The 20,556-nt window shown below is 41.6% G+C and overlaps 1 protein-coding gene across 4 annotated transcripts in view; it reads left to right on the forward strand.

The window, feature by feature from the left end:
• Window positions 1-20,556, forward strand: part of KCNQ1 (potassium voltage-gated channel subfamily Q member 1) — a 364,018-nt gene that overhangs the window by 277,022 nt on the left and 66,440 nt on the right. Inside the window, exon 18 of one of the 4 annotated variants that reach the window (XM_074585726.1) lies at window positions 13,123-13,267. The exons of the other annotated variants lie outside the window; for them this stretch is intronic. Within the exon in view, the coding sequence (XP_074441827.1) occupies window positions 13,123-13,176 (54 nt within the window). The 3' untranslated portion in view covers window positions 13,177-13,267. Of the gene's footprint in view, window positions 1-13,122; window positions 13,268-20,556 lie in introns of those variants that run through there. 4 annotated transcript variants of the gene reach the window in all.

Below are 20,556 nucleotides of genomic sequence, written 5' to 3' on the forward strand. Positions count from 1 at the left end.
AGCTGTATTTAACCCTTCATCTAAAAGAGTGATGTTCTTCTTTGCATACTTCCCTGAGACATGAAAAAATAAAGTTCCCGTGAATGACAAAATGAGTTAGAGAGTAGACTTCAGGATAATACAGAGTTGCTTGGCATTTGCTTGCGAGCCTGACCAAACCACAAGTGAACAATTACACACTGATTTAATTACGCTGCTTTAACCCGCTGAACTCTGCTGACCTTCACTGTAGCAGGTTGTGTTCTCTGGAAGTCTAGCTTAAGCTGTAGCATATTTCGAGGTTATTTGCTCATTGTAAAAACATTTTGTTTGAAAAAGGCTCTTCCCAAATTTAATGTTGCACACTTGGCTTTAATTCATCAAGGTACTTAAGTACATGCCATGTGTAAGTATGAATGATTACTGTCCACTTCAGTTGGAAGTACTATTGCTTCAGATTTATATTCTGCTTAAGTAGCTCGTTGAACAAAGGTCCTCACTTGTAGTTAGGTTTCTTTTTTTTTTTCCTAACTTTAAAAACAACTGTGACTTTACCGTTTCTAAGAAGCTTCCAGCTTTCACAAGGAGAGTTGAATCACGACTGCCGTGGCCTTTTGTCCCTGTATGTATAAATCCTGCTTAGTGTGTGAAAGCAGAGGACTCCAACCAGATGCCCTAAAATCCACGTAAGGCTAGGAATTTTTAAATGCCTTATCTCCAGGGATAAGGACTAGATAATACGCCAGGACAAAAACTTCAGATTCCCAAACATCAGATCACTGCAGTAAAGTCAGGGCTAAACAGCTTCAGAGGCTCGCTTTATGTACCAATAAGTTACATATTACGGTGTTGGCTGCTGAAAAGCAGCAGAGTCCCATGTGTCCCATTCATTTATGCAGGACTCATGAGATTTCCTTCCAGCCGTTTACTCCTTTTCAGCAGTCAGCACTGTTGTATAGTGTTTAGGAAGTCACTGATAAATCTCACATGGCAGTACAGATTAGTGGAAACACAGGGTATGATTAGAGCTGGAAGTGCTTTTGAGATGTCTGCAAGGTAGGTCCGTATGTAATTTCTCACTTATTTTCTGCAATGAAAAAGTCTTGTCGCATCTTAGTCATAGGAACAGGTCCTTCATAGTGAAAATAATTGTGAAGGCTGCTTAGAAAGAAATTGGTTACAAAAATAAGAAAGTTGCTGCTTCTTGGGTGTGTAAGGAGGAACGGTGATGAGTTTTAGGCACCGGGAAAGCCCAGAAGACTTGCACGGGAGCTCCTTCCCCAAGGTATTTTTCACAGTAAATCAATTCAGCGCCAAGTGTAGGCATCTCCCGGTGTGTCACAGGCAGCAAACCCTGAGATGAGCTGGATGTTTCCCAGCAGCCTGCTCAATGCCTACCGCTGCAGTGGGGTGGGATGCAGCACGCACTCCTCTCAACACTGCTACATTTGTCTGGTTAAAACAGCTCAAAACGTGGCCTGTAGCATCCCCGGTCTGAGTCACCTGTCTCTCACCGCACATTGCGTGGGGAGCCTAAATACCGAACTCAAATCACAGGCTACCTATGTAATGGTTGGAGGGTTCTGACACTAGGTTTGGCAAGGCCCAAGTCTACCTGCAGACCTGGTCTTTATTATATGGGTGCATCAAATCCCTGTCTATGTAATGGGCGATGGGATATTTCCTTCCTGCTGCTTATTGCTTTCTTTATTTTAAACCAAAAAGTTCTTTGCAGCTGGCTCAACAGCAGTTCAGGTCGTGGCTGATAACCCTCTTTGCTCTATTGTCAGTGTAGCTGATGATACGGATAAAATTGGGAGAGAGGGGCCAAAAATCTAAACAAGTCACTTCCATACTCCTTCCATTTAGTGAGCTGAACCTGCTGGCGGACTTGTGCAGAGGTCCGAGAAGCAATGCAAGGCATGGAGTGCGATTTGGCAGACATCCTCAAACGGCAGGTTGAAACGGGTTGTGCCCGAAGGATTGTGTGAGAACCCAGGCTGACTGAGACGATGGGGAAGGAGCTGGAACAGGAGAAGCTGTTGACATTGCAGGGAAGCACACACAGTCCAGGAAATGCTTTGTCTCATACTATTATTTGTTTTTAAATGTGTTGATCGACACATAACCAACGAAAGTTTGATATTCTCGAGAGGGTTTCCCCGTGTTTTGGCATTTGGCATTTTGGGCATTTGGGTTTTTTTGTTTCTGTTTTCCTGTCTCACTTCATTCTTGTCTGCTGGTCTCTGAATTAAATGCCACTTGCTCAAAGAGATACGTGGCTCGTTGTGCACCCATCAGAGTCACAACAACTGTATCAAATTCCTGGAACTGTTGAAGAATTAAGTTGTTTGGCTATGTGCAATCAGTGGAACTTTACAGAAATTATCGCCAAAAAACCCCATGATCTAAATCATTGGGAACTTTAAATTTGAACCCCAAAATTCATTATTTTATCGCTATTTTACTGAAAATATGAGGATCCTTCAGCAGCTTCTTCAGCAGCTTCTTCAAAAAGATACAACCCACAAAGCTTTGAAAGACTAAAAATTAAGAACAATAATAAATACTGATATGGTGGGGGAATGACATAATTACATTTAATGTGATTATATCAATAGCTGTCGCTTCTTCCTAAGCCAAACGGGACATCTCTTTCCATTGTTTTCCAATGAAAGCGCTCATCTGTGTGCCTGCACATAATCTGGCGTTTCTCCCAGCTGTTCTCTGGATAACATGTTGGGTTTGGTTTTTTCTAAACGCAGTAATTACTTGTCCATCAAGAATAGTTTGTCAAATAAATACTGAGGAGGAGCTATGACACTGAGTATTTTACACTGAATGTTATTACATGTCCATTTTCATAGCACAACCTCTGATGTTTTATAGATGTCTTACAGTCAATAGAGAAAAATGCGAGAGAAAGTATAATTTACTAACACCTGACAATGTTTCCAGATATGCAGAGACGGGGAGTTGCTTCGGGAAGGGAGAATTTGCATTTTTACAGGATGGCTCCGAAGGGCAATGATTTTGCCGTCTCCTCACAGTCACGTTGATTTAAAGGAACTTAAGTATATCCATGATTGCTTTGAGCCCCACTTCAGTTCACATCAAAGCGTGTAGAAAAACTGCCAATTAACTTTAAGGTTGTAGGATCGCGACCTTGCTTCTAAGATCAGAAGTAGGATCACAAGTAGCAAGTTAGGCAATGTTACACTCAAGGACAGCAGCACCTATAGAGCCAGTAAATTTCAGCGACCTGTGTTCTGGTCTGGGGGGAACTGAACACTGATTATAGATGTGTATGTAATTATGCTTGGGAGAAATCTCATTACATTTTTCGTAACTTAAAATTATTTTTTACATCTGTTTTCAAAAGCTATTTGAGAACTTTGTGCAAGAAAGTTTTAGTATGGTACTTTTCCTTTATCAGAAAAAAAATATTTTTGTAAAAATACATTTTGCAATGCAAATTTCAGATTTGTAAAAGCACATTTTGGCTGAAGTGCTTAAGTTTCATTTGAGGAATCAGTCTAAAATTCTGATGACCAAGCGTTGCTGCCTGCTGCTTAAGCACTATTTAAAAGTCTCCAGAGGACAGCTAAGTTTGTGCTGGAGTGTGCAGATGAGCTATTGCATTATAATTGAAGTCTGGAAGACACACCTTCAAGACATGGAGGTGCTGGAGCGTGTCCAAAGAAGAGCAACAAAGCTGGCAAAGGCTCTAGAGCACAAGTCTTATGAGGAGCAGCTGAGGGAACTGGGATTGTTCAGCCTGGAGAAAAGGAGGCTGAGGGGAGACCTTCTCGCTCTCTACAACTACCTGAAAGGAGGTTGTAGAGAGGTGGGGGTCGGTCTCTTCTCCCCAGTGACAAGTGGTAGGACAAGAGGAAATGGTCTCAAGTTGCACCAGGGGAGGTTTAGGTTGGATATTAGGAAAAGGTTCTACATCAATAGGGTTATCAAGCATTGGAACAGGCTGCCCAGGGAAGTGGTTGAGTCACCATCCCTGGAGGTATTTAAAAGATGTGTCGATGGTGCTTAGGGATGTGGTTTAGTGGTGGACTTGGCAGTGTGAGGTTAATGGTTGGACTCAATGGCCTTAAAGGTCTTTTCCAACCTAAATGGTTCTATGATTCTCCCATCTTGACCAGGTTCCTTACTGAATTAAGACCCTATAAAGTTCTGTACTTAGGGGTTTCTGTGATGTAGGTCTGGTTGGTCAGGTGCGTTAGAGGGAATGCATTTCAGCTAAAGAGCACCATCCATTGGGAAGGATGGGGAGGGGTTGATGATCTGAACTGCTTATGCCATGGGACAGCTCTGTTGCTTCAGATGGACACCATGTAATGTTTTGCCAATCTCAGAAATAGTATTTTGACAATGTCTGTTTTACTCATTCAAAAAGGAGTTTGTATTCACGTACAACGCTGTACCTTCTACTGAGGTATACTTTGACCATAATACAAACACACTGATAGTCTTTCCCCATGGGAACTGTTGTGAGTGGACTCATGGGCATTTCGGTGCAAGCGTGAGCGCTACAAGAGTTAGTGGCTGCATTTTCAAACTCTTACATCTTAAGTACAAGCTGCTTTTACCAGGGGAGGTGCAACACCACTTGAAAAGTATTGGTTTCTTCAGTGATGTGCAGTGCTAACATCAAAAGGTCCCTCGCTTGGGCTTGATGTGCTTTTCATTAAAGCTCCTCGGAGGTCAAACGGTGCCAGACTGGGTCCCAGAGGCGCAGAGCAGAGAACAGAAGAACTCTATCAAAGTTTACATGACACAGAAACACTTTCTGCATATGGCTTTGCACAGAATATTCACTTTGAAATATTTTTCCTCACATAAAAATCACTGGGGTTTTTTTTTTCAAAGCACAGTGACTTCTGAGGAGCTGTGTGATTTATTGTTTATCCTGTACTTTTCCTTTGCTTTATAGAATATTTAATTAGCAAAGGTCCTTCTGTTACTGCACCTTTTGAAACAAGTTCAGGATCCCTCTGACAGCTGCCATTTTTTATACCCCGATACCATTACCTGCAGCAAATCTCCGCTGCTCGAGCTTGCTTTTCTCTGATCATACTCAGTCACGAAAGGCGATGAAGTCTCCCAGCCTATTCCTTTCCTTGTCTGCCTTTTTTTTTTTTTTGAGGAAGCCAGATGGTGCGTGCCACATGTAATTTGTGTCAAAACTAGTTAAAACTGAACTGCGGCAGCATTTTTATATATATATATATATATATGGTGGATCTCATCTCATAACAGTTGATGTATTTCACAGCTGTTTTGGGTGATGGACAGTAAGTGCGCTCTGAGCGAAGGAAGCAGGTACTCGGTCACGGAGACTCAATCCGATAAGACAGCTCTGTCTTAGGCTATCGTTGTACAAATGGTGTTTGCCTCAGTGTAGTTAACGTTAATTTCTTTCTGTAATACCGACACAGATCATTTTCCTGAGAGCTGGAAGGAGATGCTACTTCTCTCCCCCTCTGGCACCTCCGTAGACGTTTCGTATCTGCCTTGTCATCTGGTTAGCAACAGCGCAGGCATAAAAGAGATTTGTTTCCATTGAACAAAATCTATGAAATTAAGCTTTGTTTTCATGAAATCTGTTTGGGTCCATAGCATGATGGATGACAACTAATTCCAATGCAGCTGAAAAGATAATTTTAAAAGATGGTGAACCACAACAAAGGCAAAAGCTTGTGTGCAATACGTGGTTGGCTTCGCGGCAGAAGTTGCATCAAGGAATAGTATATTCCTACATGACAGCATCCTTTTCAGAGGAAAAAGGCAGGAAGATTAAATAGAATGGATGTTATAACATGTGTTTAATGTACTAAAGTAGGTCCCTCGCCTCAATGACGTATACTTTGATGAGAAGAATTTAAGATCATTTCAGACGATAGAAGGTGAAATGTTCATGGCAGAGACTACAAAGCAGCAACGTTTCTTTTGCAGGTGCTTGAGCATCAGTGTTTAGTAGTCATATGTGACAGGGAAATCCATTTTGGTAACTTAAATAACTGATAGTATGTTCACAAAAGCAGAGTAAAGTTATAAAATCAAGATGTTGATTGTAGCATTGCTCTGTGGTATATCTAACGTACTTTCCAGTCTGAATGGAGGTATTGACATCTTTTAGTCTTATCTGTACTTTATTAGATGAAATGCATTACAATTTTTTGTGCAAAGTTACATCATCTCAAGTATATAAAAGATCAGGAGCCCATGGAACTGTATCGGGCTGCTGTGTATTTAAAACATTTTTCTGCCAGTATTTGTGTTCAGGGCGAATACGGTACATTAAATTAATTGGTCTTGCAAGATGCCGATGAGGTCTTCTCTGTGATTATCGAAAAAGTGCTTTTTTTCCCTGCCTAATCTGTTTCCAGAAGAAAACTGTCCAGCTGTATCTGTTCTGTGCAGTTGGCCACAGAAGCTGTAATGGGATTAAAAAAAAAGAACACATGTGAAGCGACAGGATAGCCCTGTGTCACTGGTGGAACAGACTCTGCTATCAGTTGGGGGAGGTTGGCAGGCTGCTGCCATCCTTCTAAAACTTTTTTTTAAAAAGGGATGTTGGCCTAAAAAATTGAAAAGAAATTCCTGGTATTCATTGGTCATTAATGTTTATAAAAACAGGACCTTGAGCAGTCGGTGTGTGTTTGACCTTTGACCTGCGGAAAATTCCAGGCAGCTTTGTCCAAGCGAAGGACTTTTTATGCTGGATGTACGATGAGTTCTGAGATTCAGCTGGGATACCGTGAAATGTCAGGGGTCGGTACATAAATGATTCGAAGTCAGGTGAAGTAAATGAACAAAATGGCAAAGTAGGCTTTAACGTCTGTGTACAAATTTGTAAAACACTCCCCCAGAGGCAGGCAGTTACATCTGCATCTCACTGGCACAACCTGTGGGTACCTTTTGCAGATAGCTACATTTATCTGAGTATATTTTTCTAAAGTAGATATGTACAAACCATATATGCCCACGTATATATTTATTTCAAGAATTGAATTGAGAACATTTGTGAGGGATGAAATTAGATCTTGCTTCCAAAAAATCTGTTTTTAAATCTTACAGCTTTGTTATGGTAGTATGTTTTATGTTACATGAATTACGTCCTTTAATGTGAATATCTGGAAGATACATTCACCATCGGATTTAACTTGCATTTTGGAATGTCCACAGAAAAAGGATCAGCGGAGCGGTAATAAAAACCAGGCATTTAGTAAATTTTTTTCTGACACATCTGTGAGCAGTAAAGAGACACAGGATTTTACCAGCCCCGAACATTCAATCATAAGTGAAACTTTACAACTGCAGTAACAACAGCGCTGTGAAAACATTCACTGAACTGCCACAAACTCTCTACTTACTACCAAAATCCTTAGATAAATATTGAATGAAATTTCTTATTGCGAGGCATGGCAAAGGAAAATAAACACACTTTCATATCCACTTTTTTTGCCTCCGAGGTACATCAGGTAGACACGGAGGCGTGCTAATTGAAGTTGATTTTGAAAGGCTTGATTTCCAGGCTCTGAGTTGCTACAGGTGCATCTCTCTTGTGGTTAATGGGAATGAAAGACTGAGGTCGTCAACGTAGCAAAAGAAAACATCATGAATATACAAAATCTGCATATGTGGCCACATACAGCTTCTGTATTTTTCTCTTTAGCTTAGCATCTCGCAAATGCTGACAAGTTAATTTAAAGATTGGGGTCTGTTTTGTGTTTTGCCAGTATTAGAAAAGGATGTTTATAAGACAGGCATTAAAAGATGCAGACATTCCCTTAGTTTGTAAAGCTTCAGTTCTGCATGCCTAGGTAAATGGGGCTTTCACTTCTTGGCGTGAGGAATGCTGTATTATTTACCTTTGGGTGGGTTTTATTTTCTGTTTGGGTTTTTTCTGTTTAGTCACATGCTCTGAAAATATTTTCAGTATTTCAGATTCGCAGTAAATTTTTGTCTGATACAGGATGAAAATAACATTACAAAAAAGAAAAGCACGTATTGCAATACCAATATGAAAAGATTTCCTGGGTTTTTTGGTTGCGTTAATACCAATTGAACCTACCGATTGATTCAGAAATGAATCTGGAGTGACTCTGCTCATGGAGTGGTTTCTGTGTTCTTCTGCCTTTACCCTTGGGAAAGCCAAAGTATAAGAAAATTACCAAATGTTGATTCTGTGCCCGGAACACTTAAATTTGCTTAATGCCAGGAAAAAGCCAAATATGCCCATCAGCAGTTGGTCAGATGGTAAAACATTTAACTGTTTTTACCAGTAAGACGCGCTGCAGAGAGTGCATTTTATGCAGAGATGTTTGGACGATATCCATTCACATGTAGTGTGTGAGCACTGGGGTGGATGGGATTTTCACACAGGTACTATTAGGCTGGAAGTAAGTCATATAATGGCAGAAAATATGTCAGGTCAGAAATAGAAAAGGAATAAATGTCGTTCCTGTGCATTATGGCTTGGATTTTCAAAGAAGTCAAGGAGCTTAGCTTCTCAATGGCCACTGAAAGTGGGAGCATGTAGGGAGGACAGGAGTCTGAGCACCACCTCATGGGCTGTGACGGCTATCTCCATTTTGCCTAGGAAGTGCCACCCCTAGGTTCAAAATGAAGCACTGGCCTCCACAAAATTCAACCTCCCCCAACATTGGGCAGAAAGCCTCTGGCACATGTCCACGTTGGGCAGCCCTGGGCAGGTCACAGAAGAGAAAGCTCTGCTTGTTCAGGTGGGCCTCAGCAAACTGATGACTGCAGTTTGAATGGGTCATATTTGTCCCGGTGACTATCATGGAGCCCGAGTGGCACATCAGGTCATTCTGCTGCTTGCTTTCTGGCGTGATGTTGCTTGTAGCAAGTGCCTGACCTTGAAGCGACTAATAAGTAGGAATGCTAGAAGCTATGTCAACCTGCTTTCCAAGGGAAGAGTACCTTGAGAAGAGATCCTTCAATATTACTGGGTCCTTTTGAAGCTCCTGGCTTAGGACTGCAGAGTTGTATACCTTGATAGTCAGCATTGTTACTTCAAGAGTAATGCGTATGCTAGAAACTGAGTTACACAGACACCTTTTCTGCATTTAGCAGCAAGTGTTGCAAAGCGGGCCAAAAACTATATGTATGCCTGAAAGCTGGCATATGTATGTGGGCAAAGCGTTCGTAAAACCATCCACAATAACGGGCTCAGTATTTATCACCTCAGCAGGGGTAAAGACCAGAGACAGTACGGGTTGACTGAACCAGATGCCACTAAATGAATTAGAAAGTGTAACAGGGGTTGTTGTGCTTTTCTCACCCAACGGTATGCTTTGATTCTTTTGGTTCTGTCCTTTTTGTCCTCCATCCTACTCCCTTGTTTTCACACTCTTACTTTCCGTAGCAAATGTGATTTTTCAGGGCTCTGGAATAAGTAGTTTCTTTGGCATCCTTCCTGTCTGCAGCGTACAGTCACCAGTGCCTAGATCAGGTTCCGAGTTTAGGGTCACCTGCCTCCTGGGTTGTTCCTGCTTATCCTGTACTTAAAGGATATAGCAGTCAATTGAGTAAAAGTATAATGATTTGAAAGGGAATTTTGCATTAGCATTGAGGAAAAATGAAGTCCCTAAAGGGAGGTTATATTTTGTTTAGTTTGGATGAAGACAGCAAGTCTATAATGTATTTTTGTTACCGTTTCCATACTAAGTCTGTCAGAGTACCAGGCTAATTTTTAAGATTTGTAAGCAATTATGTGGTGATGATAGGGTAAGTAAAATGTGTGACTTAACTTGTCTGGTCAATAAAAGGAGAAGGTGAACTCTGCTGCTTGGTTTCCAGGTTGGTCAGGGAGAAGTAATTGCTGTGTTGCTCATACTAGAAATCGGAACAGTTGTTTTGCTGTGCTTAACCTCAGCTACACCCAGCGTGTCCTCACAGCGACCTCCCCATTTGCTTATGAACAATAGCTCATCAAAGAGCCAAACGGGCCACCGTTTTATTCTGAATTCTTAAATATAGTGCAAAATTAATAACATCAAAGCAACCACTCAAGAAACCAAGGCTAGTCCTACCAGCCACACGGAGAGATGGTGTTTCGGCTAAATCTAGCGTCAGGTAATGATGCTGAATTTGCTCCGGTGAGGATCCTTCAGCTCACAACGCCTCTCACCAGAATCATCTTTTCGTTCTGAAAGATTTTTAGTTTACCTGAGTGATTCTTGCATGTTACTGAAGAGAGTTACTGTTATTCACTGATATCCTAGCTTGACTCGGATCACCTTCTTGTTTAAAATGGAAAAATAACATACATTATTGTGTACTTTTAGGATGCTTGTTTTCCCTTCCTAAAGAAAAGCCCTGCTGTACAGTGTGCCGAGCGTGTCTTGGAGGGTCTTCATGTTCTACTGAAATCAGTCGGGACGAGGGGAGTTAGTCGTGTCATTAACTTGTGATTGTGAATAGTCAGCGTAGGTTTTCACAGAAGATGCACAGCCACCAAAGTCCTAGGCAAATGTGGCTGAGGTGCCACCTTACCACCTGAGGCTTGTTTGATCTGGCAGGGCATCAGAGTGGGCGACGTCCGTGAGGTTGTATTCCAGCGCTGGCTTTGGGGGGTTACTCTCCTTTGTTTCCGTTTGCCTGTCTGTGCAACCAAGATAATGACACTTTCCTTGTTTTTTAAAGCACTTTCTGATCTGTAAGTGGAAAGAGCTACCAAAAAAAAAGCTGCATACTTGCTGCTGTTCATTCTTTTTAAGCTAGCTTTAAAACTATGCCGCTACATTCATCAGCAGTTCAGAGCTTTTGAAGGCAAGGCCGTTTTACATCGTGGCAATAGCAAAGAGTGTTTTTGTATGTGTGAATGAGTTTTATTTTTAGATTAAGAGTAGATGGGTGCTGACATCTGTTAGTGTTTACTGAGAACACAAAAATGAAAGAGACCAAATATTTTGTAGCACGGTACCTTGCAAGAGCAAGGCAAAAAGAAACTTCCCAGCTGGTGCGTCACTCTCATCGAGTCCAGGCTGGTGTTAGACTTCTCTGAAGACCCAGCAGTCAGAGCTCTAGGAAAAGTCAGAGATGCTCAGTATGTGTTCTCTACAAATTTTTAGCTAAACAGGTAAGTGTTAGAAGGCAGTGGCAAAAAGTAACACAGTGGCAGTACAAGTGAAGTGCTTTAGGCTACATGGATTTTCTAATGCACAAGGAACCATGCTTTAGAAACTTGGACTTTAATAATGCATAAGAAAGCCATGGTGAGGCCCCAGTCAATTGGACGTCACTGGCAAAATTCCTGTTTAATTCACCTACCAAAAATAGATCTCAGAGCTGAACACATGAAAATTCAGGCGTATTTTGGATAAGCACTATAAAAAGTACTTTATATTAAGTTCTAACTATGTACTCACTGATCTGTCACTGTTTCTCTTTCAAATCTCTGCCTTCATGTTTTATCCATGCTTTAGTGTCCCCAGGAAAAAGAAAAATCATAAAACCAACTGATAAATACATTAAAGCTGCACCTTTTCCCCCGGTATGGTCATTTCCGCATTCCCTTGCCAACGCATTTTGCTATTTGATTTGGGTATTTCTCCATGACCTAGATTTTCTAGTTCAGCAAACACTAAAATGGAGGGAAAACCCATCACAGTATAAAGATACACCAGCTTTACCCACTTACTTAATGAATGTTCTTCCAGCCCAGCGGGTAGCTTGGGAGAGGAAGGGTTCCAAGGAGAAGGCCCAGAGCCAGTGGTCCTTCAGCCCCTGGTGTGAACCTGGGAACTTGTATAACAAGTTTTGCTACTTTTCTGAAATTTTGAATTTAAAAGGGGGCTTTTATAGGGAGGAACCTTCTCAGTCTTTACCTGCAAATCCTTCCAGCTTCCCCTACCAAAAGTTTAAGGGAGGATGGAGTGCCAGAAGACTTTGTTGGACACCAAACCAGTGCTTTTAAGTATAGAAAGGAAAAATGAAAGGCACCTGGCTTGAATGGAGAGGAGTGGAGAAGAAAAGAGAGGTGGTAGATTTACAAAGTAAATGCAGCCCTACATAAGTGACCTCAATATAGACGAGCATTTCATATTCCCTTTCATAAACCTTGTGAAGTTTTGAAAGTACTGAAATATTGAAGGGTTTATTTTTTTAAACTCCTGTTTGCTTGAGTTCAGCCCACCCCTTTCTGCGTGCTGAGCCTGCGTGGATGAGAGCCTCCTGCCTTGGAGAAGGGTGCTCGGCCAAGCCAGCCCCTGCCCCGTAACTGGGAGCTGTCGTTCCACCCAGGGGCCGTAATCGCAGGAAATAAAATCAACAGGAATGTTGCACGAGCGTGTATACATACCACTCCTCCAAGTGACTTATTTATAGTCTGAGCCTTAACGTCTGTTCATTCAAATCTCACAGTTGTTGTTGTCCCCCCACCCTTCAGGCTATAAAAGTCTATTTAATACACTCTTTCTCAGAAAGCAGCAGCTCTCCAGACCCCCTTGTACTATGAAAGTTATGACAAAAACTCAACCTCGTGCTCCTGTAGCCTGAGCTTTGGCGTTACTGCTTTCCCCGGCATCGCTGCTGGGGAGCGGGGCACAGCTCGGGGGCATTGTTTGTTTTCCGTGTAAGAAAATACAGTAGCATTTCATAAAACGGCTTGAGCCGTGGTGGCGCAGTGACGGGTTATTGGCCGAGCTGTGCAGCAGCCCAGGCTGGAGCATCGTTAGCCAAAGCACATCATACATCACTGTCCTCTTTCACAGCCAGTGAAACGTGAGGAGCAAAAGGGAAAGGATTTTAAAACACTGTACTTGATTTTTGGTAGCTCTGGTCTAAAGAAAGTAGAATGTCCGGGTTTTTGGAAGGTGTGGGAGGACAAAGAGGAAAAAGTGGCTCTTGATTCAGATTTTATATTATTCAGACAAGTAGCTCTTGTTCTTGCCGGACAGGTACTGAGAGGTATTTAGGTACCTACACGCTGCTGAAGTCGGTGGGAGTGGAACACCTGAGTATATTTTAGAAGTTATTGTTAGAGCTCTAGAGAAGGATTTTGGAGACGTTGAACTTCGCTTTGCTTTGATAGAGCAAATGTTGTGGAGGCTTTTATTTTAAGGTCAGATTTAGTGATGTGCCTCTTCATTCACTCAGGTATCCAGCTCCACACCTGTACCTGGCACCCGCCAAGTCCGCACAGTCGGCTAGTCGGGAATGGACGCTGTGCTGGTGCTCCCTGCTGGGATCCCAAACCGGGATGTTCCTCAGGAATTTGCAGCCAGGATTTGTAACACCATGAAACACCATCACCTGCTACTTTGCCTTTCCTTGAAAGAGCAGCATATGCAAAACATTCTTTTGTGAAAGCACGCCAAAATGTTACTGCTTCCAAAAGAACACTCAGTTTGTGTATAGGGAAGGTTTTTCCTTGACTCGCTTTCAGTTTATTAATAAAATCTTTCTTGGTTTATTGTTAACAGTGACAGGTCCTACATTTCAAGTAGGACAAAAATATCTATAATGTTATCTTGGTGGCTCCCTTTTATGTTAGTTACAATCCATGCTCAAGCATTCTTCTAAGATTTTTCAAGCTTCTAAATGCCTAGAAGAGTTGCTATTAGTTTAGCAGAGTGCTCTTGCCAGCCATCTGTTGTGGTTTATATCATTAAATATCAGTAGGGGCTATGTATTACAGAACAGGGAGAAAAGCTCTGACATAGTAGAACTCATCTCCCAGAGGAGACGATGGAGAGCCGGAGGCTACATCTTTTGGGGCATTTAAAACAGCTGAGACTGAAGTGTAGGAGCTTGTACCGCAGGGCATTTTTGCAATCCTGCCCATAAAACCACAGAGGTCTAGTGCCTTCCTGGTTCTTGGAAGGCAGAAATCAGGATAATGTCTCTAGGCCTGTAAGAGTATGCTACCTCTTTGTGACTTTAGAGCACAATATTTTCCCATAATAAATTTGCATTGCAAATGAAACAACTTGAAATATGTGTCTCCAGGAGAAGTAGCAGGAATATACCTTATATATATTTGCATTTCAATAGCACCTAAAATATGTGGTGCAGGTCTTCTGTTTGCATCTGGCTCTCTTGGATAATCAGAAACCCAATGCCCAGAGGAATTGCTTTTGAAGGGAACAGTTCACAGCTGGGTCATGAGATTATAGCAGCTTCCCAGGGACTGACTGATGGAAGAATTGGAGTCAGTTTGGGCTCGTGGAGTAGCACTGATGTTTATGTCTCGGAGTGGTCTGTTCTTTTCTGTTTTACCCAACGGAATAACGTCCTGATGGTTTTCTCTTAAACAGCATTAGCATCTGACTTTGCAAATACCACTTTATTTCTTCCACTACACTGCACATGGGTGCTTTCCTGGGGTCTGTCCTGTCTTCCCAACTTCTTCAGCTGGAACAGACGTAGCGGGTAAAGGACGATTAACAGTACAAAGCACCTTCAGCAATTTGCAATTAACCCGCAGTATTCACCGGTCCAGACTTTTGCATTCAGCTGTGACAGTGCTGCAGGAACAAAGGAACAGCGTAGCGTGCAGGAACGGGTGATTAAGGTGCTAGCCTAGGAAATTATACTTCTCCGATTCACTGCAACTCCTAAAGATGTGTTGAGACAAAGAACCGTGGATTGCCAGCGGGCATGTCCGTACACAAAGATACAGAGAATTTTGTTCAGACACGCCTGAGCTCCTTCTGATAGTGACACATTTAAATGTAGTGAGCCTGCTCTATGCCCATGTCACGCATGGTATTTTGTATTCGGAAATGTTTTAGCTTGCATACTGTTGATATGATTTATTTTTTAGGAAAAAAAAAAAAAGTCACCAGAAACAAGTGAGAGTCCAGATCTTCAGTCCGAATCCTTCCTGTTTCAGCACAAATCATGTCATGGCTTGTTTTCTGTGAAGCAAGTATTTCTGAAAGTAGTAGCTAAAAAAGTTTATTTCATTTACTAATTTCTAGCCAAAAATATATATTACTCTTTTAAAAACACAAGATATTTAAAAATATTAGCCTGCTATTTGATTTTTAGCTACAGACATTTAATTATTAGGTGCACAGTGTGCTCAGAAACACTATACAGTATCTCTTTCTAGGACTCTCCTCAACAGAGCAGGGCAAATATTACAGTGTGCACTCACAAAATGCTGTGTTTCATCTCTGGGTGTAATCCATTACTACTTATTATCTGTCTTTATTTTGTTCCTGTACTTGGTTACTTCACAGATTCCTTTACTTTGTCCTCATTAGCGCCCACAAACACATCCTTCATGAACGTTGCCAGCGTTCTTTGTTATCAAACACAGATGTGAAGAAACCACTGAGATTTTCTTGATGCTTTTTCAGTCACTGGAAATTTCTTTGTTGTTCTCTTTGGTCCCGGTCCAACTCTGTAGGAGTCAGTGATTGTCTTTCCACCAGCTTCATTGGGATTTGGATCTTGTCTTTAATAGTTCCACTAAATTCATTTTATTTTCAACCTTCAAGTACGTCTCAAAGTTATTTTATTTTAAAAATCATTATGATTTGCTGTTTGACCTTCACGGTTTTTATATGTTTTTGAATACCGTCTTTATGTTCCATCAGTTGCTTCTTGTAAAATTCAAACCTTGTTGCAGTCCTTTGCCCATGCGCTCACTCTCCCGCGCTCTCTTTTTCAGAACTCTGTTTTCACTCAGCTAACAATAAACCACTTATGATTGGTCCTTTATGGGGGTTTAGTTTTAGGTTTCACTCTCCAGAAGGGTATACGTCCCTCCCAAGCCAACTCCACCACCTCTTTCAACTTCAGCAAATCTTGTCTACTGCGCCTCTTTACCAGTAAACATTGCAAATTTCTTTCATTAGAATAGATTTCACTTAATTAAATCAAATACACAAATCAGGTATTCGCAATCATTTCAGACAGTGAACTCGAGAGCCTTATTAAATATTAGTCTTGTTTTCCACACTTTGCTTAATCATCACCTCATTTATTAGTTGTACCGCTGCAGCGGAGGAAGGGCTACAGCCAAGATCCGGGCTTGGTTGTGTTGGGCTGATGTGCACAGACAGGGAAGGAGCAGCCCCTGTTGCAGTGTTGAACCAGACAGGACAGACACAGCCAGAGAGCAAAAGCAAAGTGCCTTCTCAAACAGCTGAAGCGACTGGCCAGCAGTTGAAAATAAAATCTTTACCAGCCTCCCTTCTTTTTCCAGGTTAAAGTGAGCGTACGTGGCTCCCCATGTGTGTGTTTGGGGTTTTGGTGTTTGGGTTTTTTTTTAAATTAAAAGCATTAGCTTTCTTTTCTAGTGTTGCAAAACTGAAGTTACTTCTCAAATCTTGAGCCTAAAGGCTGCTATCACTTACCAACTCTCAGCGCTAGCATGTAGTTTTTTTCTGACTGAAAGTGCATTCAGTCTTCTCAACTAGACTCCTGGCAATATAAAAATCACCTTTCTTCATGTACCACGGCGCTATTAAGAGAGGTCCATCATACTGGTGCCTTTGCAAATGTCCCTCCTAAATCCTTCTACCACCCATTATCATCTAATTTTAACATCTGCAATTTTTCTGCTGTCTTAGCAATTTTCTTGGGCTCAAGACTAGTTAATGGTTATTAAAGCAGGACCTCCTGCTCCACGTTCTTCCATCCCGTGGTTAGGATGAATCAGTGAAGCCCTACAGGAGGATTTGACTGCCTTGTTTGGATTTTTTTTGTTGTTGCTAAATAGTTGAAAAGGATTTTGATACTTCAGGATTTCAGTAAAGGGAAATATACCCAGATTATATAGATATGCTTCTGCATTGTCCAAAAGCCAGACCTTCTCAGCGGTGCCCCAGAGCAGATGCGGAGCAAAAGCGGAGGGACAGATGCACCCTCTGATGCTAACAGCAGGGAAAATTTATTCCCCTACCTGACTCATGTCAAATAATGTCACTCGTTCTTGTTGGGAGAGATTGGCAAATGCATTACTTTGTAGTTTTTTCACTGTGGACTTGGTGGGTTTTTTTGGCTTTGAAGCACCTCGAAAGGAGCTGTGATATTACACAGGAGCTAGAAGTACAGGCAGTGCCAGAGACATGGCAGGATGTAGAAAAATGGGAGGCAAAACCGGGTGTGAGATAGCTAGGATCTCCCTAAGAATTTGCACCTAGAGGAGAAATGACCACCAGCAGCTTGGTGCTGGAGGAGAAAAGAAACTGGCCTTGTTCCCAATTCTAGTGGACACAGCACAAAAAGCACCGTGGTGGTTTGCAGTTATTTGTGCTGCTAATGGTGTCCTTAATAAGGGGAAAAGCTGTGGCAAAGGAACAGGGTCCAGTTCGTTCTTCCATCCCGTGGTTAGGATGAATCAGTGAAGCCCTAAGGGAGGATTTGACTGCCGTTACCCAGGCTTTCTCTGCCCTGCCTGTAAACGGGGCAAGTGATTTCATTCTCCAGTGCTTTCGGCCCTGTATCTTCCTCAAGCAGGAAATTAATACAAAAATGGAAAGTAGCTTGCCATTAACATGGCAGTGATTATCCGAGGGCCAGACTCGGCATCCATTGAAGTCAAAGGAAAAAAAAAAAAATTTCCATCGACTTCCAAGGGCTTTGGCTCAAGGCCTAGGAGAACCTCTTCAAATTTCTGAGGATTGCTAGGCTACTGAAAAATAATGTACGTACAGTGCTTCAGAGTACATATGTTGCTTTGATTATTTCATGAATATCACGTGCTTTGATGTTGGAGACTACATAAAGACCGCCAAAAAAGATCTGTTAACTAATGACTGTGTTTATGCTGTAGTAGGCAAATGCTGAAACTGAATTTGGCCTTTTTCCCCTGGGACTGAATCCAAATAAATGTCATGAAGTAACTGCACAAACAGCACTCACTGGAAAAAAAAGGTCTTTGTTTCACTAATAAGCTCTTTTAAGAACAATGGTTACAGTTTCTCAGTTTTCTTTACATCTGACAAAATAAAGCGGGCAAGAATTCTATTTTAAGGCCGTTTGAATGAAAGCAATGAAAATTGGTTTGCTTAACAAAGGTAACTTGACTAACTATTTGTTGTGGTTAGGAAGATGTGAGAAGCACTATGAATGTTTCTGGATTCCTGAAAGGAATGCGTGGCCGTGGAGGTTTGCTTATTTGCTTGTCTGGTGAGGGCAGTTGGGTTCCAGCACAAGATTTATGTGGGGCAGATTTCAAGGGCCAAAATACACCCTATGAGCTGCAAAGTAGTTGAGGGATGCTGATGTTCAGGAATCTACAACAATGTGTATTCTGGTGGGAAGTTACACCATCATTTAGTTTACTTCTAATTCTTATTGGACTAAAAGTTGGGTAGCCGTTTTCTGTTATTCCTTAGTAGCTTTCTGTGTCATTTGGGACAAACACTCTCTTAGTTGAATGCCTTGGAGCCAGGTTCCTCCTGAAGTCAAACTCTACATGCATTACATACTGGAGGGACTGCTAGTTTCCATGGACGGACTTCTCCAAGTCCAGCCATGTCACCAGAAGTTACCACCTTTACCTGCTCACTGCTTTTCCCCTGTCAGAAGCTGCTGCCCTCTCCATCTACTCACACAGCGAGTTGTGTAGGAGCTCCCTCATTTGTTTTAAGCAAAATCGACTCCGTTTGTTTTGCTCGCCGTTGGTCTGCACCAAGATAACTGGCTCAGCCTGAAGCTGGGCCTTGTAGGAAGTGTTCATACAAACTGTTCAATGAGCACATCAGTGGGGGTGATCCCTAATGAGGAGAGCAGGGAATGGTGCTGAGCAGCTGAGAGTAGCAACCTCTTCCAACTCACAGCAGGGTCCCGGAGAGGACATCTGTTCATGGCTTCTGTCTACAGCTCCTTTGTAGGTCTGACCAAAATGCTTCTGGCAAAAAAGCGATTCCTACTGGGGGGGGAGGGAAAAAAAAAACCCCCACGTTATTTTAAACATTATCTGCAGGGAAATGTTAATTTGAAAGAAATCCCAACAAAAAGTGAAATGGTGCCTTTAGTGAAGGAAGTGAGGGTTTTCCACTGAGTTCAGCAGTGTCGGGATTTCACTCAAAAAATATCTGCCTCAGGATTTCTTGCAGAAAACCTCTTTTTCAATTGCAGATTTCCATTTGCAGATTTACTTTTTTTTTTTATTTATTTAAAAAAATTGGTTTCTCCACCACTTCTACCAGCTACCACCGTACTGCTAGAAAAAAACAGGAGCACGTTTTGCACCCAGCTCACCCCTGTAAAGACTTCAACTCCGAATCCTCGCTGTAGAACTTCACCCTGGCTACTTAAATGGTAAACTACGTTAAAATGGATGGGCATGACTGGAGCCACCAGTCCCAGTCCGCAATCCGTAGTGGTGGAAAGCCTCATTTACACATGGTTCATCTGCTATAAAGTGTGGAGAACAAGATGTTTATTGCTTGTTTTCTGCAGCATGGGAGACATACCCTTGCCATCAACTCAAAGGCACTGGGTTTGCTGCCCACTGCTTTCACTCCAGCCAGCACTTGGTGCTTCAGAGCACACAGTCCTGATGCGAATGCACAAATGTGTAAGCTAAATACTCTATATTTCCTGAAATGACTGCATTACAGTGGGGCAGAATTTATATTTTGTTTTTTGTGTTCAGATCAGAGCATTGTCATTTCTGGTTTCTTTGTCCTGTAAATATGCATTAAAAAACCCAACTTGTAGCATACACATAGTTTAACATTAAATTCCAATAAATATCTCTCAGCAGATATTCTATGTTGGTGTGAGACTTTATCAAGGGAGTTTCAAACAGTATGGAGTAGATCCCCCCAGAACTGTAGAACTTCTCCACAATTACCCCTGTGTGTTGCTTAAAAAAAAAATTCAGAGCAAATTGCATGTTCCATATTTAGAGTACGCCATCTCTTATTTCTTCAAACAGGTGAAAAACATAGACCTTAATGAAGGCATAAATCCTTGGTGTTTAATCTTTCTAAAGAAATGCACTAGTGTTTGCGGAGGGAGGAAATTATGAAAAAATCACTAACTGCTGAAAAAACGCAGAATATCTCAATATCGCCATTTATATAAACAGTCAGAAGCTGTTTGTTTTATAGTAAAGAATACAAGGAACTGACTTTTATCTCCTCCCCCCCAGATTTCAGTAAATAGTGGTCTCAAAGTGAAATCGTCTTCAGCATTAACTCTGAAACCCTGCTATGACGCCCTGATCATAAGGATGCTTCCAACTTCAGTATCACACTGCAGAATAAGCAAGAAATATCTTATAAGTAGGGCCTGTTAAAAGAGGAAAGAGCATAATTTAAGGATCAGTATATAAATAAGTTGTAACTCTTTTTTTGAATCTATATTGCTTTTCCTAAATGTACTAAAACTGTAAAGTAATATCAGTGGAAAATTGTAGCAGAATGATTTGTTTTCATAGTTCATTTATAGTTAATTTCCTGTACTAGTAGTACAGGGAAAATGATTTAGCAGTGAGTCTAGTGTGAATTCCTTACAAGAAACCAGAAGATAAATAGCTTACTCCCTACTGCCTAAAGGTTTGAGAGTGGGGATGAACTGAATTAATAAAATCTTTGGAGTCTTTTTGTGCTCCAGTATGGA

Source organism: Larus michahellis, chromosome 4, assembly GCF_964199755.1.
Source record: "Larus michahellis chromosome 4, bLarMic1.1, whole genome shotgun sequence".
Taxonomy (NCBI): Eukaryota; Metazoa; Chordata; class Aves; order Charadriiformes; family Laridae; genus Larus; species Larus michahellis.